At 47.6% G+C, this 24,802-nt stretch overlaps 1 protein-coding gene across 1 annotated transcript in view; it reads left to right on the forward strand.

Annotated features, from left to right (window-relative positions):
• nwd2 (NACHT and WD repeat domain containing 2) overlaps nucleotides 1–24,005 on the forward strand; it is a 241,164-nt gene extending 217,159 nt beyond the window's left edge. The window contains exon 7 of the mRNA XM_072496551.1: nucleotides 7,396–24,005. Coding sequence (XP_072352652.1) covers nucleotides 7,396–11,334 — 3,939 coding nt within the window. The 3' untranslated portion in view covers nucleotides 11,335–24,005. The remainder of the gene's footprint in view (nucleotides 1–7,395) is intronic.
• The last annotated feature ends 797 nt before the right edge of the window (nucleotides 24,006–24,802 follow it).

Raw genomic sequence — 24,802 nt, forward strand, 5'->3', positions numbered from 1 at the left:
CTCTGCGAGGTCGCGCGTGGCCCCTTCTAGGAGCCGCTGCCTGATAACATCAGACCCAATCCCAGTTACAAAAGCGTCCCTCATAAGGAGATCTGAGTGCTCCTTAGATGTAACGTCCTGGCAGTCACAGTCCCGAACTAGTGGGATGAGTCTGGAGTACAAGATTTGAATCTTCAGAGCCTCTGGAACAGGGGTTGGTGCCGCGTTGATATACGCTTCGAAACAAGCTAGCCAGTGCTGAAAGTCCTTTCTGGCGTCACTTGCGTGTGGAACCAGCTGCAGTCGATCTGGTTTAATCCGGAGGTCCATCTTCTGAATCAGATACTAATAAATTGAGGCACGATCAATTTGGCTGGTGACAAAGTTGAATTCAAACTGAGGCTTTATTAGTATCTGAAGTGTGGCCTTCTACAGCAGCTGACGAAATGGCTGCTAGCTGAAGGCCACGCATATTTATAACCCGGCTCCTGGGCGGAGCTAGCATGCAGGGGCCCAGGTGAACCTGTAGTGCAGGTTCCACTGTACAACCCTTAATATAGGAACACAGTGGTTTACCACACTCTCTCTCTTCTGCTCGTTGGCCCCGCTGGCTCTGCTCCCGAGCGCGTGAGTCTCTGGCTTCGCGGTTCGGGCTGCCGCTTCTCTTCTGCCACCCACGTTCTGCTGTGCGGGGGGGGGGCGGGGGGGTGAGGTCTCAGTCGGGCTGGCTCGCAGGCGTGCGGGGGGGGTGGGGGGGGGTGGCTTGGTCGGGCAGGCTCGCCGGCTTGCGCTCTTAGGCGCTAGTTCTATTCGGGGACGCGACTCTCCTCGGCCGCTTCTGAGCCTCCGGCCCCGGTTCCTCCCGCACCTTTTTTTAAACTTATGTTTTTTGTTCTTTTATTTTTTATTTTATGTTTTATATTCTCCGGCTCCTCTCCCACGGGCCTCAGCTTACCGTCGGTCCGGTCCCTTGCGGCTTTTCTTTTCTTCCTGTTCATACCTTCGGGGGAACGCTGGGTGGGTTCTTCAAGAATAAAAATACCCCCGGGACTGATCAAACGAAACAAAAAAAAATCCTGCAAGTTTAGTCCTTTAGTGGGAGCTGCTCCGTGCACGTCTTCACCCTACAGAGCGCCACCGCAAGTGTAACTGCTTTTTAAAGGGGCAAAATTGTACCCGCCTCTACTACTGCCGCTGGCAGCCCGTTCCAGATGCTCACCACCCTCTGTGTGAAGAAATTTCCCCTCTGGTCTCTTTTGCATCTCTCTCTTCTCACCTAAAACCTATACCCTCTAGTTCTAGACTCCTCTACCTTTGGGAAAAGATGTTGACTATCTACCTTATCTATGCCCCTCATTATTTTACAGATCTCTATAAGATCATCCCTAAGCCTCGTACTCTCCAGGAAAAAAAAGTCCCAGCCTATCCTGCCTCTCCTTATAACTCGGACCATTAAGTCCTGGTAGCATCCTCGTAAATCTCTTTTGCACTCTTTCTAGTTTAGCAACATCCTTCCTATAATAGGGTGACCAGAACTGAACACAGTATTCCATGTGTGGTCTTACCAATGTCTTGTACAACTTCAGCAAGATATCCCAACTCCAGTATACAATATTCTGACCAATAAAACCTAACATGCTGAATGCCTTCTTCACCACCCTGTCCACCTGCGACTCCACCTTCAAGGAGCTATGAACCTGTATTCCTAGATCTCTTTGTTCTGTAACTCTCCCCAACCTCTGCCATTAACTGAATAGGTCTTGCCCTGATTTGATCTACCAAAATGCATCACCTCACATTTATCCAAATTGAACTCCATCTGCCATTCATCGACCCACTGGCCCAATTGGTCAAGATCATGTTGCAATCTTATATAACCGTCTTCACTATCCACTGTGCCACCAATCTTGGTGTCTTCTGCAAACTTACTAACCATGCCTCCTACATTCTCATCCAAATCATTTATATATATCACAAATAACAGTGGATCCAGCATCGATCCCTGAGGCACACCGTTGGTCACAGGCCTCCAGTTTGAAAGACAACCCTCCACAACCACCCTTTGACTTCGGTCGCCAAGCCAATTTTGTATCCAAATGGCTACCTTGCCCTGGATTCCATGAGATTTAATCTTTTGCAACAACCCACCATGCACTACCTTGTCAAAGGCCTTGCTAAAGTCCATGTAGACAACATCAATTGCACTGCCCTCACCTACCTTCTTGGTTACCCCTTCAAAAACCTCAATCAAATTTGTGAGACATGACTTTCCGCTTACAAAGCCATGCTGACTTTCCCTAATTAGCCCTTGCCTGTTTAACTGCCTGTAGATCCTGTCCCTCAAATTACCTTCTAACAACTTAACCACTACAGAAGTAAGACTCATCGGTCAGTAGTTCCTGGGCTTAACCCTACAGCCCTTCTCAAACAAGGGCTGACATTTGCTACCCTCCAATCTCCTGTGGCTATTGATGATTTAAATATCTCAGCTAGGGGGCCGGCAATTTCCTCCCTAGCCTCCCACAACGTCCTGGGATACATTTCATCAGGTCCAGGGGATTTGTCTATCTTGATGCGCTTTAATGCCTCCAGCACCTCCTTTTCTGCAGTATGTACACTCCTCAGGACATCACTTTTTATATCCCCAATTTCTTTAACATTTGTGCCTTTCTCAACAGTAAATACTGATGAGAAATATTCATTTAGGACATCTCCCATCTCTTGTGGATGCGCACATAGTTTATCCTTAAGAGGCCCTACCCTCTCCCTAGTCACTCTTTTGCCCATGTATCTGTAAAAGCTCTTTGGATTTTCCTTTGCCTTATCTGCCAAGACAATCTCATGTCCCCTTTTTGCCCTCCTGACTTCTCTCTTAATTCTACTCCGACAAGCCCTATAGTTTTCAAGGGATCCACTTGATCCCAGCTGCCTATGCATGTCATGTGCCTCCTTCTTCCTTTTGACCATGGCCTCAATATCCCGAGTCATCCAGGGTTCCCTACGTCTACCAGCCTTACCCTTCAATCTAAGAGGAATGTGCTCAGCCTGAACCCTTTTGAAAGGGTTGAAAAACCCTTAACACACTTTTGAAAGACACCCACTTACCAGCTGCCCCCTTGCCTGTAAACAGGCTCCGCAAATCAACTTTTGAAAGTTCCCTAATACCATCGAAATTGGCTTTGCCCCAATTTAAAATTTTAACTTTTGGGCCAGAACTATCATTCGCCATAGTTATCTTAAAACTCATGGAATTATGGTCACTGGTCCCAAAGTGATCCCTCACTAACACTTCTGTCACCTGCCCTTCCTTATTCCCCAAGCGGACGTCAGGTTTTGCCCCCTCTCTAGTCGGGCCATCCACATATTGAATGAGGAATTCTTCCTGAATACACTCGACAAATTTCTCTCCATCCAAACCCCTAGTGCTGTGGCTGTCCCAGTTAATGTTGGGAAGGTTAAATCCCCCCACTTTTACCACCCTGTTTTTCCAACAGCTATCTGTAATCTCCTTACATATTTGCTTCTCAATTTCCCGCTGACTATTTGGGAGCCTATAGTACAGTCCTATCAAAGTGATCTCACCAGTCTTCTTTTTTAGTTCTACCCATATAGACTCAGTGGGCGAACCCTTGGATATATCCTCTCTCTGTACTGCTGTGATACTGACCCTAATCAAAAACGCAACTCCCCCTCCTCTCCTACCTCCTAGTCTATCTTTCCTTTAGCATCTGTACCCCGGAACTGCCAATCCTGCCCATCCTTTTTAGCCATGTTTCAGTAATAGCTATAATATCCCAGTCCCCTTGGGGTCAGCTTCTCAAATTAAATTTGGGCAGGTTGATAGAGCAAATGAAAGGGGACTTCCAGAGGTGAGATGTGCTCCCGCTGTCATTGGCGGGGACGGTACAGACAGTGAAAATGACAGTCCTTCCGAGATTGCTGTTCGTGTTTCAGCATCTTCCAATTTTCATCCTGAAGGCATTTTGTAGGAAGATGAATGCGGCGATCTCGGGTTTTATATGGACCAGGAAAGCCGCACTGGTGAAGAAGGTCCTACTTGAGCAGCGGCGCGGGGAGGGGAGGTTGGCCCTTCAGAACTTTATTATTACTGGGAGGCTAATATATCGGTGGTTAGGAAGTGGGTAGTGGGTGAGGGATCGGTGCGGGAGCGAGTGGAGGCATGCCGCCAGGGCATGCGTCTGAAGGCTTTATTAACGGCACCTCTGCCATTCTCATCGGCTCGGTACTCCACAAGCCCAGTGGTGATAGCAACCCTGAGAGTCTGGGGGCAATGGAGGCAGCACATGGAACTGGAGGGGGTGCCAGTGTGGTCACTGATCTGTGGCAATCACCGATTCGCTCCGGGGGGTTGGACGGGAGCTTCAGGAGGTGGCAGTGGGCAGGGATTGAGAGATTTGGAGATCTCTTCATTGCGGAGGGTTTCCCAAGCTTGGAGGAGCTAGAGGAGGAGTTTGAGTTGCCTGGGGGGAATGGGTTCCGGTGCTTACAAGTGCGGGATTTTGTCCGGAGGCAGGTTCTGGTCTTTCCTTGCCTCCCACTAAGGGGACTATAGGATAAGGTGATATCAAAAACAGGGGTCGGGGAGGGGGGGGTCTCGGAAATATATAAGGAACTGATGGAGTGGGAAGGGGTTCCAATAGGGGAGGTGAAGAGGAGGAAGAATTGGGAGGGGAGTTGCAAGTCGGGTTATGGGAGGAGGCCCTGAGGGGATTCAATGCATCCTCGTCGTGTGCCAGGCTTAGCCTGATCCAGTTCAAGGTGGTCCACAGGGCTCATATGACTGTGGCCCAGATGAGTAGGTATTTTGAGGTGGTGGAGGACAGGTGTGGGCGGTGTGGAGGAAGTACTGTGAACCATGTACATATGTTTTTGGCGTGTCCGAGGCTGAGGGGATTTTGGCAGGGAATTTCAGATGTCATGTCGGAGGTCCTGGAAGGGAGGGTGACTTTGAGTCCAGAGGTGGCAATATTTGGAATGTCGGAAGATCCGGCAGCCCAGGGCGGGAGAGAGGCCGATGTTTTGGCCTTCGCCTCCCTGGTGGCCCGGAGATGGATTTGTTGGGATGGAGGGACTCGGAGCCTCACAATTTGGGTCAGTGACATGGGTTCGCTCAGAGGTGGCAGCCATTCATCGATTTCTTCAATGAAAATTGACCGTCAGCTGGGGGGGGGGGGGGGGGTGGGGGGGGGGGGGCGCGGGGGAGGCATGGAAGTGACGAATAAGGATAGGGAATCTGATGTATGGATAGTTAGGGTCTATGCTTTGGGGGGGGGGAGGGGTTGGGTATGTTATTGTGGGGTTTTTGTGTGTGTTGGATCTCTTTGTTTAAAATGTTCAAATTATAAATGCCTCAATAAAATATTTTCTAAAAAAAAAAAATATCCCAGTCCCATGTACCTATCCCTGAGTTCATCTGCCTTGCCCATTAGGCCTCTTGCATTGAAATAAATGCAGTTCAATCTGTTTCTCTGCCTTCCACTTTTCTCCTTACTGGCTTTTGTTTCTATCCCTTCTTTACTACCCTCTGACCTCCTGCATTGGTACCCATCTCCCTGCCACATTAGTTTAAACCCTTCCCAGCAGCGCTAGTTAACAGCCCCCCTAGGACATTGGTTCCAGTCCTGCCCAGGTGTAGACCGTCCGATTTGTAATAGTCCCACCTCTCCCAGAACCGGTTCCAATGTCCCAAAAATCTGAATCCCTCCCTCCTGCACCATCTCTCAAGCCACGCATTCAACTTGGCTAGCCTGTCATTCCTACTTTGACCAGCACGTGGCACTGGTAGTAATCCCGGGATTACTACCTTTGAGGTCCTACCTTGTAGTTTAGCTCCTAACTCCCTAAATTCAGCATGTCAGACCTAATTCCGTTTTTTACCTATAACGTTGGTGCCTATATGCACCACAACAGCTGGTTGTTCACCCTCCCCCTTTAGAATGTCCTGCAGCTGCTCTGAGACATTCAGGACCCTTGCACCCAGGAGGCAACTTACCTTCCTGGAGTCTTGTTTGCCATCTGCAGAAATGCCCGTCTACTCCTCTTCCAATTGATCCCTTATCATTATAGATCTACCACTCTTTTTCCTGCCCTCGTGTGCAGCAGAGCCAGCCACGGTGCCATGAACCTGGCTACTGCTGCCTTCCCCTGGTGAGCCATCCCCCTCAACAGTATCCAATGCGGTATACTTGTTTTGGAGGGAGGTGACCGCAGGGGAACCCTGCACTGCCTTCCTATTCTTCTTCTGCCTGTTGGTCAAACATTTCCTATATCCCTCAGTACTCTTTATCTGTGGAGTGACCAATTCGCTAAATGCGCTATCCACGACTTCCTCAGCATCGTGGATGCTCCAAAGTGAGTCCATCCACAGCTCCTGAGCCGTCAAGCAGTCTAACAGGAGCTGCAGCTGGACACACGTCTTGCACATGAAGGAGTCAAGGACAGTGGGCGTGTCCCTGAACTCCCACATCACACAAGAGGAGCATTACACGGGTCTGGGATCTCCTGCCATGTCTTAACCCTTAGGTTAAATATAGACAGATAAATGGAACTAAAAGAAAAACTGCTTGCCAATCTCCACTACTAACCAAATAAATTCAAAGTTAGCAGGTCCCCTCTTGGCCAATTAAATCTATGGCTCCTTTCCCACTTTTAAACCTCCGGCTCCTCTCCCGCGCTTTTAAATCTCCGGCTTCTCTCCTTAGCTTTTAAATCTCCGGCTCCTCTCATAGAACATACAGTGCAGAAGGAGGCCATTTGTCCCATCGAGTCTGCACCGACCCACTTGAGCTATCACTTCCACCCTATCCCCATAACTCAATCACCCCTCATAACCTTTTGGGTCACTAACGGCAATTTATCATGGCCAATCCACTTAATCTGCACGTCTTTGGACTATGGGAGGAAACCGGAGCACCCGGAGGAAAGCAGACTTTTAAACCACCGGCTCCTCCCACGCTTTTAAATCTCAGGCTCCTCTTGCTCTTTTAAATCTCACTAATTTCAATCTATTATAGAACTTTATGCATTTTTACAAAACATTAAATAAGTACATGGTACAAAATTTCAAAATCTGTTTCTAAGGATTATTCTAAGATTGAATGTGGTACATCCCAGGGAAAGTAATTTGAAGAAGTGGAGAATGAGAGACAGTAACATCCTGTTTTGTCTCAATACACTAATCAGAATGGAATCTTCTCTAATCTGAAGAATTGATGATAATTGCTATTCCGTTTGTGACTAAAGATAATGGGGCGTCTGTCTGTACCCAGCAATTCAGACAAATTTAATGTATATCTTCCAGTAGCATCACATTTTAATTAATGACAATGAACATTAAATCATTTTACGTGTCACCAAATGTCAGTTCAAATCTTGTAATATTACTTTACATTACAGGCCTATTCTTGGCTTCAGAAGGAACTGGGCCCTAATTCTGAACCAGTTGTGACTGTGAGATTTTTGGGAACAACAGACTTAAGTACAGAACTCAAAACACTGCTGCAAAGCCTCTGTGAGCAATTAGCCATTAACTATCGATGTCTCATACACAATTATCCTCAAAAAATACATGACCTGAGGGAACTATTCATCAATCTTCTGAATGAGTCTTCATTTCATCGACCACTGGTGTTAATTTTTGATGCTCTTGAGCAGCTCTCAGACTGCGAGGAGGCTCGCAAATTGTGGTGGCTCCCCATTCATCTTCCTCGTTCAGTTCGTGTAATATTGTCAACTCTACCAAATAAGCATGGCATTCTACAAAAGCTGAAGTGCTTGATTCAGGATAATGATAATTACATTGAACAGCCTCAACGTGACAGGAAGATGTGCAGCCAAATTCTTAAACATCAGCTTCTACAGGTGAAAAGAAAGGTCACTTCAGGCCAGCAGATCTATGTCAATGAAGCACTCTCAAAATGTACCCTGCCTATGTTTGTTAATCTGATTTGCCATGAGGTCAAGCAGTGGAGATCACACAAGGATGTCGATGACACTTCACTTTGTGTGACAGTGCATGAAAGTATTGAGCACCTTTTCTGGTCTCTTGAACGCAATTGTGGTTCTAGGCTGGTCTCAAGGGCTCTTGGCTTCATCACAATGGCCAAAACTGGACTGAGTGAAATGGAACTGGAAGACGTCCTTTCACTTGATAATTATGTTCTTAATGAAATCACAGCAAACTCTGAGCTTCAGAATCCATTGCGGATACCATATTATTTCATCGCAAGACTGAAGGAAGAGCTACACGGTTATTTAGTGGAGAGGCAGGTGAGAAGTGTCACACTCCTAGTATGGGCAAATCGCCATCTTCATCTGATCGCTCAGAAACTGTACCTGCAGAATGAGGAAGAAATGCATGAAATGCATAGTGCCATGGCTGATTATTTCTTAGGAGTGTGGTCTGGTGGGAGACCGAGGTTGTTTCATCCTGAGAAAAGCCATAACCAACCTCTAGACATTAATGATAAAAGCGTTAATGATGAAAAACAGACTGTCGAGAAAACCTTTGACAGGCAAGTCCCTGAGCAGCCATGGGTCTTCCAGTGCAACTCATTGGAGCCAGATATCTTTTTTGTAAATCATAGGAAAAGTACCGAACTACTGCATCATCTGACTAGAAGTGGGAGGACAGATGATCTGATGTACAGTGTCATTATGAATTTCAGTTGGCTGTATACCATGATCAAAATTGGTCACCTCGACAAAGTCCTTTCCGACATCGATCTTGCTTACAATTATTCACAGGAGAAAGAACTGAAATTTCTGGCAAGAACACTGCGAGGCATCAAGCTGAAAGTTTCAAAGAACCCAAGTTCATTGTCTGCTGAGCTACAGCAAAGGCTTCTACCTGTTGTTAGCTCTTTACCAAAGCTGAGGCACCTTCTATTAGAGTGCGACAAAGATGGCCCAAAGTATTGTTCAATAGTGCCTTTGCATTCCTCTTTGGATGTGACATATAGCCCAGAAAGACTCCCGCTAACCACCAGCTACATCCATGTGATTGAGGTGCTGCCTACATCGAGCCCCAATGTTATCATTGCTGCATTGGAAAATGGTTCCATTACTACCTGGGATGTGGAGACACGACAAATTCTGCGCCAAATTACAACTGCAAACTCGGCCGTGCTCGGGATGAAACTTACTCACGATGAGAAGTACCTGGTTGTGTCAACAACAAAAAATACATTGTTGATATATGACAATCATAATTCATGCCTATTATCAGAGGTGGAAGTCAAGGGCTCCAAGCATTGCATTGCAGGCGGAGGCAACTGTTTTATTTATGGCTTCACATTATCAATTAACCACGCCCTTGCATGGTTGCAGGGGAGTAAAGATGTGCACGTGATCGATTTAATTTACGGCTGGCCACTCTACCAGTTCCATTGCTGGTATGAAGTTACTTGTGTCCAATGTTCTCCAGATGGAGTGTATGCATTCTGTGGACAATACCTGAACACAACCACCATTTTCCTCCTGGGAAGTGGTGAAAAGCTCTCCACAGTGACATCCGAGTTTTCTGGCGGGTATGTGAAATCTCTTCTCATCCTGGCTGCAGCTCAAGAAATGGTGATGATTGACAACGAAGGCAGCCTGTCTGTCTGGAATATGGATGAAATTACGAACCCTCAACTTATTGAGGATTTTGACTGCAGGGGAAAGGATAATGAAGTGGTGAGTTTAGAGCTGTCAGAAGACCAAAGTGCAATCCTCATATGTAAGACTTTCAGTATTGAAGTATTGGACACCAGCATCTGGAAAGTGGCTGAAAAGTTCAAAGCAAAACGCAATGAACGCTTCATATCGGCAGTCCTCTCCAAAAATGGTGACTCAATTATTGCTTCAATGGAGCACATGTCATCGATATTTGTGTGGCGGAGAGACACTGGACAGTGCATGGCAAGTTTGCAGGAAATCTCAGGGGCCATTGTAAAGTTGATCAAATCAAATCAACACAATTTGTTACTGTCTTTGACAACCAATGGTATTCTTTCTGTCTGGGATATAGACATCATAACCGCAATCTCAAACATAGATAAAACAGGAAAAGCGATTCAAAGTCTTCTCCAGCCAGGCAGAGGTGAACTGATCTATACACTGGATGGCTCTGAATCGGTTCATAAATGGAGCTTCAGCACAGGATATATTGAAGCTATATTTAAACATGACGGCATTGTGGAAAACTGTGTTCTCACATATACAGGAGAGCTGATGATCACTTCCGATGACAAAGGAATCCAATACATCTGGAACACCATTACCGGGGACAACATTTTTCGCATCAATGGGCAGCGGGTTTCCCAGCTACTGATTACACACAATGACCAGTTTGTAGTCTCACTCTGTAACCAGGGTGTCTCTCGGGTGTGGCGACTGTCCACTGGTCACAAAGTCTGCAATATTCTGGTTCCCATGCAGAATGCGTTTATCACATACCCTAACACCTTCGTAATTGGTGTTTCAAAAAACAAGTTGCTGGCCGTTAGTTTGTGGACAGGAAGCGTGACAAAGAAGTTCTGCTGTGACGATGGCACCGTCATTGTAAATTTCAAGCTTATCCCTGATTCTCCAGACTATGTGGTTTTCATTACTTCCACTGAAACGCTGTTTGTTTGGAGTGTAACTGAGGAAGCAGTATGCAGACGTGTGCAACTCCCTAATAATTTCCTGAAAAACCTGGAGGATTTCCAGATATCTCCCAACGGGAAACTGGGAATTTTGTCCCGGGGCGATGACAACATTAACATCATGGATCTGCATAATGGAAAGCTGCGCCTCGTTCCTGCCACTGGGATCATCTGGCGTCAGAAATTATCATGTGACGGCCGTTACCTAGTGTACATTTGCTTCAGAAATAGCAGCGAAGAAAATGACAATGGGGCTGTGTCCAGTTTAATAGTGGTCAGGTTGGCTGATGGCAAAAACATTGGAGCATGCTCACTTTATAAGACTCCAGCTTTTCTTAGTCTGTCACCACGACACCTGAACATTATTGTGGGTTTTGATGATGGCAGCATCGGGACCTACACCGTTGTAGATCGAGTGGACGCCGCCTTAAAAATTAAAATCGCCACTTCAAACAGTCGTCAGATTTTTAACAACGCATCTCAGCGAATCAGGCCGAAGCGTGCTAATTTTACGTGCAAGTTCACAGCAGACTGCATATGGAGAGAGTCTTCGGAGGTGTTTTCCAGGGACAGTCCAATTACAGTCTCTGATTCAAGTGATACACAGGACACGGCGCTGACCAAAAAACAACCTTACTGCTCCGACAAAGCAGGTTCAACACTGCAAATAGACTATAAATGTCAAAATTTCACAGCAGAAAGCTAAGCCATGTTTTTGTGTGTGCAAAAAGAGTCACGTATACAGAAAATATTTTAATATGTGGAGTGCCATTTTGGAGGTCACTCAAGGATATTTCTTTTATGCTTCTGAAGAATTATACAGTTTTGTCACTTTAAAAGAGATCTTCACTATTTCAAGGGGACTGATATCTCAGGGGTAAAGTAATATATTCTATTCCACATATTTATTTTCATTTAGTTACTGTGACTATTCCTAGTTTTGTTTAATTCTTTAGTTGGAACTCGGCATGCTCACTTATTTACATTAACTTACTTATAATGTTTCACCTCTAAAGGAAATTTGAGTGAACAATGCTATTGCAGACTCAGATATCTTTTAGGAACATCGACTCATGGTATGAACTGGACTCCAATAACTGATATGGCTTGTTTTAGGTGGACTTTAACTGGAACCTCATCATTTATCCAATTTCTCAGCAGGAAAAAAATGCAATGGGAGCTGGATAAAATAAATGAAAGAGCTTATTGAAATCTGATCAGGTATTAGATGAAAAGAACAATAAGTAATATAATGAAAGTGATTATTTTACTCCTTGGGTGACATTCCTTTTTAGCAGAGAAATTCCACCCTCCCCCTCCCCCACACCACCAGCACCCCCTACCATGGTTTCAGCAAGGGTGCACGTAAAATGCAAGGGGTGGCAAATCCACCACCTTCTTGCCCACCCCCAAGTGGTTACCCATAATATGGCAGGGTGGAGAGTCCCGAAGTCAGCAGGCCACCCATCATATTTAAATAAATAATTAACAGTCAATTGAGCTTGTTCCAAATAATACGTTGCCCATGCCACACCACTGTTGGTGTGGGCAGGCAGGAGGGAGTGAGAAGGCCGTCTTTTTAAGCAAACTGATCAAAAAGCAGAAAGGAAGGTGTACATCCTTTTGGGGGTGCCCTGTGAACATCAAGGGGGACTCTCCCCAAGATACCCTCCCCACCCCGCACCACACACTTTTTCCCTTCCGCCGCCCGTCGTCGCCCTCGGCTCCCCGAACCTTCCCCATCCAAAATCCGGAACTTGTCTGGGGACAAGGCCATTCCTCTCTTCATCCTGGGCCTTGCTTGACATAACGGCAGCTCCCACTACGCTGGCACTGCTGGAATTGCTAGAGCAGCTCGCCAATCAAATTGGCCAACAGCTCTCGAGGATGGGACTTCCTCCCACTGATGGGTGAGACTTCGACCCGCTGAGGTGGCTGAGGTCCCACTCCCACCTTATTAATCCCACCTGCAGAATATTCCTACTGCGGAGCAGCCATGTTTAACATGGGTTAGCTGGCATCTGACATTTCTACTGGGAGGATTCAACAATCCCCCCTCTCCCAGAAAATTCAGCTTATTTTTACACACAACAGTTATCTGTCAAGTGAATGATGTTTCGCTGTGCTGTGAAAAAAATCCAGTGCATAACATCATTTTTTTCTGCTTAAAGTGCTGTGTACTGTTGTACAGAAGCTTGGCCTCATAAATAAAACTATTATTTCATTAGAAAAAATTGTGAGAAAACTACTGTAAGCCACAGTTTGGTAATTCACATATTCAGCCAGAGCCTAGCATGATTCCCCACATCATTTGACTGTTCAAGACAATTTATATTTTAGAGCGGCACTTTCCAATGTTTTCTCTGGCTATCCACATTATGATGCATCAAAGCTGTCAAGAGGTTGAACATCTAAAATATAAAGAAAAATGAAGATTATAATATGTAAACCACAACAGGTGTGATCACATGGCAGAAGTTTGCAGCGCACATACTTCCCAGGCAGTCATTGTGGTATCTTCAACTAAGCTACAGAGCATCACTCCTGGGTGTTTACAACTCTTTGAGCATGAATTTGAGAAAGTAGCCAATCTGTCAAAGAATAAACAGCTTAACAATGGGCAGATACTTCAGTGAAACCATAAACTTTATAGATATTGTCCATGTGTGGGGCTTTCCCTCTATTTTGAGTAACACAAATAACCAAGGAAACCAAATCAAATTAACTAAGGGACAAATTAAAGGGACAGTCCCTTAAAGGGAAACTGCCTTGAACAAAAAGTAAATCACAAATGAACCACCAACAAACTGCAACTCTATCATTGGGTTTCTATTAGTAACAAATAGAGACTGTTATAAATTGGTTATCTCAGTACACCGAAGAGATGCACAAAATATTAGCCAATCACAGAGACGAGTGACACGATTTAATGGGGAAAAAAAAGAGTTCCATTTTGGGCGCCTATAGAGAGGTGTTTCTCGACATAGCCCCCGCTATCTAATGGGACTCTGCCAGATTTCATTTACCTCGGCAGCGAGATTAAATGGCCATGTCACATGACCAAGTCGGGCACAACGAGGCCATTAAATTGCACCCAATTTTACCCCAGAAAACTGGAATGAAATGTATCTGGTGGTGAAACATGAGTGTTACAAGTTGCAATGCTTCACCTGCCTAGCTGCATTCAAACAATGGGTGGAGGATTGCATTTGTCATCGAGTTAATGAAGATCATTTCTCCTTGAATAGATAGTTCTTTTTTTAAAAAGATATTCGCAAAACAAACTTACAATGTCTAGATCAGGGACCATTCTGAAAGTGCGAGAAAGAAAATGTGAAGATTTTCTATCATAATAGCTGGATTTTTAAAACAGCTACATTTTGGAAAGCTATGAAAACATATTTAGAAAAATTTTCTATCAAAGCCAACAGAAATGGAGAATAACAAGGGGATATTCTGTTGAGAGAGTACATCGTCTACTGCACCATTTACAAGTGCAGAATTATTGCATGGTATTGAACAGAGGCACAGTAGCACCATCAGCAACTGATCCAACACAAGCATTATCCAAGAAAAGTACTGAAAAGATTTTTGTTTGTTTAAAAAATAGCAGATGGGATTATACAACATAAAAGTGATGCGACCATCAATTCACTCGAAGACATGTGGAAAAGTAAACCGTGGTTTTAATCAGCTTAGAACTGAGCCTGCCTGTGACCGGTGGCGGCCCCGCAGGTCGGTAGCTCTTATACTTCCTGTAAAGGGGGTGGAGCCCTGGGCAGAGCCCGTACATGCCCCAACATATCCCCTGTGGGTGAAGCCACACAATGGCCCATAGGTAGAGCCCACAGGGTTAATAACATAACACAGTGCACTGGTGAATTATCAATAATTAGACTTTCACCCCCTGTTGAAAAATGAAGTCCGGCGGGGGTGACGGGCTCATAGATTCAGTCGGTCCGATGCCCGGATCGTATGTTGCGACCGCCGAAGCACTGGTGTTGCAGCCGCTTCGGGTGGAGGTGGAAGTGGGTCCGGAGCAGGCACAGGCATGGACTCCGGGAGCGGCTCGTCCGGAGCTTCATTCCTGTGGACCGGTGCGACGGGTGGGTGGGAGCGCTGAACATGGGAGGTTGGACGGGACATAGTGTGGGGGATGCAGTAGTGGGAGTGGTGTTGGAGACTGCGGGCGCCAGGTCCCGGAGGGAGGCGGTATCTTGCCGGCCATCGGGGTGTTTGACATACGCATAGTGTGGGTTGGAGTGCAGGAGCTGGACCCTCTCTACCAGGGGGTCGGTCTTATGGCCCTGAACATGTTTTCAGAGGAGGACTGGACCCGGTGTCATCAGCCAGGGCGGAAGCGAGGCCCCTGAGGTAGCTCCCCTAGGGAAAACAAACAAACGGTCATGAGGAGTCTGGTTTGTGGCCGTGCAAAGGAGGGACCTAATAGAGTGAAGCGCATTGGGGAGGAGCTCCTGCCAGTGAGAAACTGGGAGATTCCTGGACCGCAGGGTCAGTAGGACGGTCTTCCAGACCGTCGCGTTCTCCCTCTCCACATGCCCGTTTCCCCTGGGGTTATAACTGGTAGTCCTGCTCGAGGTGATGCCCTTACTGAGCAGGAACTGACGCAGTTCGTCGCTCATGAACGACAAGCCCCTGTCGCTGTAGACATAAATGGGGGAACCAAACAGGGTGAAAACACTATGCAGGGCTTTAATGACAGTGGGGGTGGTCATATCGGGGGATGGCAAAAGTGGGAAAACTCATCTATGATGTTAAGGAAGTACGTGTTGCGGTTATTGGAGGGGAGGGACCCTTTGAAATCGATACTGAGGCGTTCAAAGGGCCGGGATGCCTTTACCAGGTGGGCCTTATCCGGTCGATACAAGTGCGTTTTACACTCCGCACAGATTTGGCAGTCTCTGGTAGCTCTGACCTCCTTGGTGGAGTAGGGCAGGTTGCGAGCCTTGATGTAATGGGTGAGCCGGGTGACCCTCGGGTGGCAGAGGTCATTGTGGATAGCCCGTAGTCGGTCATCTTGCGCGCTGGCGCATGTGCCGCGGGACAGGGCATCTGGGGGCTCATTGAGCTTCCCAGGACGATATACTATATCGTAGTTACAGGGGGAGAGTTCAATTCTCCACCTCAAGATCTTATCATTCTTGATCTTGCCCCGCTGCGTATTGTCAGCGAGGTAGTGCCTCCAGTGCCGCACGGCTTCCACGATGGCTTGGGCTTCTTTTTCGACCGAGGAGTGTCGAATTTCGGAGGTGGTGAGGGTGCGTGAAAAAAACGCTACCGGTCTGCCTGCTTGGTTGAGGGTGGCAGCGAGAGCGACCTCTGAGGCGTCACTCTCCACCTGGAAGGGGAAGGACAAGTCCACCGCGCGCATCGCAGCTTTGGCGATGTCCGCCTTGATGCAGTTGAAGGCCTGGCGGGCCTCGGCTGCCAGTGGAAAGAGGGTGGCCTTAAATAGTGGGCGGGCTTTGTCCGGATACTGGGGGACCCACTGGGCGTTGTAGGAGAAAAAATCCAAGGCACCTCTTCAGGGCCTTGGGACAGTGAGGTAGACGGTGTTGTAGCAGGGGACGCATACGGTCAGGGTCGGGCCCTAGGACCCCGTTTTCCACGACGTAGCCGAGGATGGCTAGCCTGGTTGTGTGGAAAACGCATTTCTCCTTGCTGTAGGTGAGGTTGAGTTTTGGGCGGTTTGGTGAAATCGGTGGAGGTTGGCGTCGTGGTCCTGCTGATTATGGCCGCAGATGGTGACATTGTCCAAGTACGGAAACGTGGCCCGCAGCCCGTACTGGTCCATCCATTCGGTCTATCACTCGTTGACCCCGTTCGTGATGCCAAAGGGGACCCGGAGGAAATGGAAAAGGCGGCCGTCTGCCTCAAACGCCGTGTAGTGGCGGTCCTCCGGGTGGATTGGGAGCTGGTGGTATGCAGACTTAAGATCCACCATGGAGAACACGCGGTAGTGAGCGATCTGATTTACCATGTCTGCAATCCGGGGAAGGGGGTATGCATCGAGTTGCGTAAACCGGTTAATGGTCTGGCTGTAATCAACCACCATCCGGAACTTTTCCCCGGTCTTGACGACCACCACCTGAGCTCTCCAGCGGCTATTGCTGGCCTCTATGACCCCCTCCCGCAAGAGACTCTGGACCTCGGACCTAATGAACGTCCTGTCCTGCATGCTGTTCCGCCTGCTTCTGGTGGCTACTGGCTTGCAATCGGCGGTGAGGTTTGCGAAGAGGGGGGGGGTTTGATTGTTAGGGTCGTGAGGCTGCATATGGTGAGCGGGGGCAGGGGCCCCTCGAACTTAAGAGTTAGGCTCCTGAGGTTGCACTGAAAATCGAGTCGTAAGAGGAGAGGAGCGCAGAGGTCTGGGAGCACATATAGTTGAAAATTAGTGTACTCAGCGCCCTGTATCGCTAGGGTTGCAGTAGTGCACATTTGGATTTGCACCGAATGCGACCCAGAGGCGAGGGATATGGTTTGTTGCGTCGGGAATATTGGGAGCGAGCAGCATCTTACCATGTCCGGGTGAATGAAGCTCTCTGTGCTCTCGGAGTCGAAAAGGCAAGGTGTCTCGTGCCCGTTAACCCGGACGGCCATCATGGAGCTCCGGAGGTGCTTAGGTCGCGACTGGTCCAGGGTGACCGCGCTGAAGTGTGGGTAGCCGGCGGCGTGATCGGAGGTGCTGGAGCGGCCCCACGATGGCTGTCCGTGTAGGTCGCATGCGTCGAGCGTTGTAGCAGATGCCGGCCAAGATGGCGGCCCCCGTTGGTCGAGCGTGGCAGGCGGTGAGGAAGATGGTGTCCAAGATGGCGGCTCCCATGGATCGCACGTGGCCGGCCGCGTGGGGGAGGATGGCCAAGATGGCGGCCCCCATGAGTCGCACATGTTATGCGGAGGCGGAGTCGGCAGACACGCTGCCACCTTGCGGGGTCTGCGGGCCTGTGAGTCTGTGGATCGGGTCTGTGAGTTCGAGTTCTTAGACCTGGCCAGGCAGACCTTGGCGAAGTGTCCTTTTCACCCGCAGCTGCTGCAGTTCGCGTTGCGGGCCGGGTAGTCCCGGGTGTTGGGACTGACCGCAAAAGTAGCAGGGTAGCCCCCCATGATGGGTGGGCGGCCGCGCGGCACAGGCCTAGGGTAGTCTCGGGTCGGGGCCCACGAGGGGGTCGCGTGATCGGCCGGGAACGCAGTAAGGCTCTGAAAAGCGGCCTCCAGAGAGGTAGCCAGTTTTACCGTGTCGTCCAGGTCCTGGGGCCCTTTTTCGAGCAGGCGCTGTCTCACATAGCTCGATCGGACCCCCGCCACGTGAACCTCTCGGACAGCGAGCTCCATGTGCTGAGTGGCCGTAACGGCCTGGTAGTTACAGATGCGCGCGAGGGCTTTGAGGTCGCGTAGGTAATCATCTAGCGACTCCCCGGGGTGCTGGTGGCGAGTGGTGAAGACGTGTCGCGCGTATACCTCGATCACAGGCCGCACATAGAGGCGTTCGAGTAGTGCGAGGGCCTTTGTATAGGAAGCGGCTTCGTCGAGCTGGACAGAAATGCGATGGATCACCCGTGCGTGGAGGAGGCTCAGCTTCTGTTCGTCAGTGACGGATTCGTAGACGACACGGCGAGATAGGCCTTGAAGCATCGAAGCCAATGTGAAAACATTTCTTTCGCCTCCGCAGCCAGTGGATCGAGTTCCAGTCTGTCAGGTTTGAGGGCTGATTCCATAGTAGTATTTTAAGCTGATTAAATTGACGCGACCATCAATTCACTCGAAGACACGTGGAGAAGTAAACCGTGGTTTTAATCAGCTTAGAACTGAGCCTGCCTGTGACCGGTACAACACTGAAGGCGGCCCTGCAGGTCAGCAGCTCTTATACTTCCTGTAAAAGGGGTGGAGCCATGGGCGGAGCCCGTACATGCCCCAACGTATCTCCTGTGGGTGAAGCCACACAATGGCCCATAGTTAGAGCCCACAGGGTTAATAACATAACACAGTGCACTGGTGAATTATCAGTAATTATACATTCACCACATACAGTATTGCACTTATTGGGTTAGATCTTGACCTTGTGCGTTAGTGTTAGATAGATTACAGTTAAGTCAACAGCCCAATTTATATCTACTATTTTTATTTCCGTTGACTTCTATGGATATAAAAGTTGAAAGATGTAAAATGGGGCCAGGTGCACGATGACACATGGTGAAGTGCTGGGTTGTGTGGAGCCCGCTAGAGTGGACAGGATGGCGGGCAGACACAGGGAATGGTGCAGGAAACCACACATCAGGTACCTGGCTCTGGGAAGCCTATGTGATTAAGTCAACGCAGGAAGGTAACAAAACATGAAACCACCTGTAGTCAGCGAAAGGAAAGCTCGTTGATATGCTAAATTGCATATAATTTAAACGTGATTTAGTCCTGTCTTCCCAATTTAGTGAAACTCGCAGGTGTTTCATGTGCTTTCAGCAGCCCGCCCAGTGAAAGCTGGCGAATTAAATGTAGCTTCCATGGCTCACCGAAAGAATCCTTTGGACTTCCAAGAGACTGAGTCACGGGTCACTGGATCAATACACGAGATATTTTCTTTGTGTAAAAACTTACTGAGCTAACACTCTGAGGGGTGGAGTCTCAGGCAAGAAATTCAGATCTCAGAAGTACTGGGCCCAAAATTTAAAGGAAAAACACACAATTGAAGGGGTCATCTCTTGAAGTGGTATCACAGATCTGAGCCCCTAAGGGAGGACATTTAGAAAGCTCCCGCACTAAAATGGAGATGTAATGACAGCGTGGGAATCATCCACCCTGTCACTCTTCATCCTCAAGCCCTGGAGGGGATATACTGCTGAACTCTGATAACTCAGACCTCAATTGAACCCTTTGATGTCACCACATGATCTTGTGTAATAATACAGGAATCTTCTCCCTGGACTTTGGAACATCTCTTTTTCTACCAGAGCATCAGAAATACAGATGCTGGAGACTTAAATTGCAGACCTTCCGTAAAACAAGCCTGTAAGAACATTTCCACGGGGTTGGCAGGCGAAACCTTATGGAGTCAGCGGGAGACACATGCAGGCTCAGTGGGGATGCAGGACCAGTGCACGATGCCCACAGGGTCAATAGATGATATCCGCAGGGTCTGTAGGTGATCGATAACGGTGGGGTCAGGGTCAGACAGCTCTGCCCCCGCCTCCCCCATCACTTTCAAATCGCAAGCTATAACTATCAGATTGGAAGAATAAGCATCTTTTACATATTTGCGTGTGTTCATAGTATAAAATAGGAAAATCCATTTCCAACACTAAATTCCTCACTAAATTTGAACACGAATCAGAGAGAGCAGACTTAATTTTCCAGCTGGAGTCATGCTGTCAAATTTCCAGCAGCCAGCCAATTAACAGCTGACAGGTGAGGCTGCCACCCAGAAGGGAAAGGAGGCACTGGAAGCAGTGTGATATCACAGGCAGACCACCTGATCAAGCAAGCCTCGACAGAGAGGGTAGAAGAAGTCAACAGCCATAGGTCATCGCTAGATCCTGGCTATAGTGCCACATGTTGGTGAATGACCTTACTTGTTCAACCAAGGTGGGGTACTGCACATTTCACTCCCCTGAGAGGCTTACATGTGGCAGCGTGAGAGGGTGAGGTTGGTGCAGAGAGAATTCCCATCCAGTCAGCGGCAATGGGGTCAGGCAGCAGCAGATCCTTTCAGAGACATGGCTGCATCTTGCTTAACGGTGCCCATCTCTCAGTGTTGACCCTGGCAAGGTTTCTGCAGTGTGGCTTGTGTGTTGTGCTTGGCTTTGTAAGGAAGCGTTGTTCAGATTCTTGGCTTCAGGAGAAGACAGCTCACAATGTAAAAGCAAGAGTGGAGTCAGTGGCAGGGTCACCATCCTGGTCATCCTCACCCAATGGGGACTGCACAGGAATTGGCAGAAGGGGGGCACTTCATTGCAGGTGGCAAGTTAGGAATGCTGATAAAAGAGGTGCAATGGATGGGCAAGGAGGTGATGGAAAATGCCCTTTAATCTAGCTTTCGCCTTATGCCGGCCAGGTCCAAGAACAGAGCACTCAAGTGTCTGGGAGATAGCCACCAACCTCAGAGGAGGAGGAAGGATCCTCAGAGCGTGCACCACCACATCATTCCACAACACCTCCCACCAATACAGATACCCTAACTTCAGTGAGTATGCATTCGCACATAGATTAAAGGTCACAAACAGGTGACCACATCCTAGACACACATGAGTAGCTGAACAAGACTGACAGAGGCATGAGTAGCCATGTCTAAAATGAGCAACCCTGGTCTCCCAGCATCCATCCCTGAATGCACGTGGGACCCAGAAAACCTCGGGCACCTGACAGTGTCTTAGTAAGGAGTGAGAGTGGTTGCTTCCTGGGTACCGTGCACACACCTGAAGGATCCATTTGCAGTGGTCACAAACCAGCTGTGTATTGAGCAAGTGGATGTACCTACACCACATAGACTGCAGCGGTTCAAGAAGGCAACTCACCACCGCCTTCTCAAGGGTGACTAGGGATGGGCAACTGCTGGCCGAACCAGCGAAGGAAGCCCACATCCCGTAAAAATAAATTTTAAAAAGTGGAAGCCCTTCCTCTTAATGAAGGCCACTGGCAGATTGGTGGGAGACAATAAGTGGCATGCAGTCAGTCAGAGCCTGCAGCAGGGGACATCCAGTGATGGCCATGTAACTAATGGTTCATTTAGCTTGACTGTCTGGATAGCTGCAAAAACTGGCCCTCTTGAACAAGTCACCAACCACCAATTGATGCATTAATGAGCCACAGACGACGAGGTCCCACACGTATCTGTGGTGGGTTGCTGGAAAGGTCTAGAGGCAGAGACGTAGAAGATCACAACCACAGTGACCTTCCCCAACGCCACTGGGGCTCAGCTCATTCTCCATCATGTCTCACAAACCAGTGACAGCCTCCCTAGAGTGGCTTGGTCTTTGACAACATTGCCCATCGAACATGCAAAGATAACTAAACCTCTCACAATACTCACTCTTCTGTGTGCCCCATCCCAAGACTGCTGCTCCAGTTGGCCTTGAGGTTGCTGCTGTTCTGCTGTCCCGAGCTGCAGCACTCTCCCTCTCTACTGCTCCTCTTCACTAGAGTTAATCCCGCTTGACCGAGACCCATGACAAGTGGTCGCTCTCTGTTTCCAAGAGCTACTATCCAGACGCCTTCCTCACCAATCACCCCACTCCCACTTTCTCCTTATTCAATCAACACAAGTGCCAGTTCACAGATGGGACTCTGGCAGCATTCCACTACAGTGCTGGAACTTTTTTCCCTGCTCATGGCTGCAAATGGCAGTGTCCATGCTGCTTCACCCTCCTTGCCAAACCATGGCTGCCAACTGAAGCCAGCACTGAGCTTCCACTTGCTTGCCACCTCCTTACACCTGGTAAGGTTTTTAAGCCCCATGGTTCCTGTGCAGTCTTTCTAAAATCCTTGGTCAATTTGTTGTCAATTGGCTTAATTAACTTTGCGTCTTGTAGTACAAGGTCATCCCGCCATTCCAGACATCCCTCAGAATGTCCGGTTGCAATATGATGAGGTTGGGCCTTCGTCCCAACATCTTCCATCCCAATATTCTTCCCTTTCTGCTTTCAGCCCAGTGTTACAACAATAACCTTTGTGCCCACACTTCTAATTTGGAACCAGAGTCCTATAATTTCTGGCCTCATGTATCGAGCAGCAGAGGAGGATGGAGGGGTATTCCTTATTTATTTGGGACTAGTGTGTGCTTATAATTTTGATACTGACACACAGACCACTTCAAAAGCAACTTGGGGATTGTCTACAACTTAGCATTTCTCCTCTGACCAACATTATGCTCCATAATAACATTTTCTAAAGAATAAGAGATAAAGTACCCTGTGTAAATTGTATTAAATCCTTTACAGATATTATCCAGAGCCTAGGGATCTGTTACTACCCTGAACTTAGTCCCAGTCATTCTTATTTGTTTGAATATTGCCTTTTGATGAAAGGCTCCTCTCTGTCTCTCAAAGGCTGCATTCAGAGCTTGTTATTTACCTGCCACTTTCCCATGCAACTGTTCACCACTGGTAGGATGATCAGATAATGATCATCCTAGTAACGGCCTCCCATAAGAGCCTCCCCGAACAGGTGCCGGAATGTGGCGACTAGGGGCTTTTCACAGTAACTTCATTTGAAGTCTACTTGTGACAATAAGCAATTTTTTCTTTTTCTTTTTTTTTCTTTAATGCTTATTATGAGTTTACATCACATGATGAGGAGAGGATTTTATTCAGTTTTAACCATAGAAGTTTATAGGGAAATAAAACATCTAGCACATGGTATAAAGAGAGCATTTTCTTGAAAAATAATACCATTTTGCTTCTATTATAAGGCAGTCATTTGTTCTAATGTTGCACATTAGGTATTGCGATCGTAACACAGTTTGCTAAAATATTTTGAATTGGTGCGTTCATCAAACTAGTGGCATTTAACCCTCTCCTGAATGGGCAGATTGTTCCTATCTTCATATCTGTGTACCTGACTGGGCCAGATACTTTTTTTAAATTGGTTTGTCGAATGTGAGCAAGGCCAGCATTTGTTGCCTATCCCTTGTTGCCCTTGAGAAGGTGGTGGTGAGCCACCTTTTTGAACCACTGCAGTCTCTGTGGTGTAGGTACACCGACAGTGCTCTTAGAGAGGGAGTTCTCGGATTTTGACCTAGCCACAGTGGAGGAACAGCGATATATTTGCAAATCAGAATGGTATGAAGTTGAAAATTGATTTTCTGATCCACTTTATGGAAAGCTTCTCGACTTTAATTTAGTCCGATAGAGATCTCAAATTCCACTGCAGCTTAAGAAATCCTTCAGCATTGTTTTCATTCCCTTCGATTTCTGCACAGAGGACCTTTTTTTGGTTTCTTTCCCACCCTTGTCCCCATCCCCAAATTTTATGTCCAGATCTCCTGAAGTCACTGATTCAAGCTGGGGCTACAGTTTGATAGCCAGTACTGAATAGTGACTGAACTTTACCAGCAAGCACCAGCAGTGAGTGCCAGCTGCCTTGTTGACTGCAAAGAGGCATCAAAACTGTGATTGATTGTGACCTTGCTTGATGTTCACTCACAGTAGGGGGTCACTGGGGTCAACAACAGAAACCCTGGCTACTTTTATTTGAGGTGACCTAACTCATTATCAACCTGTTTCTTCACAGTCATTATGGTGTCACATAACACGAGGCAGTGCTTTTAACCACCGAGGAAATAAGTGTCCTGAAATATTTTCATCATGGGAATTTTAAGCTGGTAACAAAAGGGTACCTTTCATTCGAAATAAAACCATGACTTCTTAATTTGTCACTGTGCTGGGTCTTTTCTGTCTATACTGTAAAGGTGGCACCAAAATAAAAACATTAAATAAGTAAAGCCGGCGACTATTCCTCCAATTAAATTTAATTGGTAGAATTTCACAGCCACGCACATGTTAATGAACAGTAACGTGAGCAAGTTCAGGGAAATAATCATACCGTGTAAACACATTTTTAAGTTCAAAAACGATAGTGCTTTTCACCGTATAAACAGAAATGCAGATGATGCAGGGCGGCAAAGTGGTACAGTGGTTAGGACTGCTGCCTCACAGCTCCAGGGACCCAGGTTCAATTCCGACCTTGGGTGACTGTGTGGAGTTTGCACTTTCTCCCTGTGTCTGCGTGGGTTTCCTCTGGGTGCTCCGGTTTCCTCCCAAAGATGTGCAGGTTAAGTGGATTGGCCATGCTAAGTTGCCCCTTGTGTCCAAGAGGATAGGCCAGGTTACTGGGTTATGGCGATAGGGTGGCGGGGTAGGCTTAACTAGGGTACTCTTTCCAAGGGCCGGTGCAGACTCGATGGGCTGAATGGCCTCTTTCTGCACCTTAAATTCTATGATTCAAATATTGAACTCAATGGAAATCATTGGCAACTTCAGAGCTGAAGGGTATAACAGTCACTGCACATTTTTCTGACACTCAGTTGCCTACAACTAACTGTTTGTCTTACGTTCAAATCCAGTGTAGAGTTCAAGATGTAATGTACTTTACTATGGGCTTTACCAAGCCAGGTCACAAAAAAACAAACCAAAGATCACTTAACTGCCAATTGGATTACAAAGGCACTT

This window comes from Scyliorhinus torazame, chromosome 3, assembly GCF_047496885.1.
Source record: "Scyliorhinus torazame isolate Kashiwa2021f chromosome 3, sScyTor2.1, whole genome shotgun sequence".
NCBI lineage: Eukaryota > Metazoa > Chordata > Chondrichthyes > Carcharhiniformes > Scyliorhinidae > Scyliorhinus > Scyliorhinus torazame.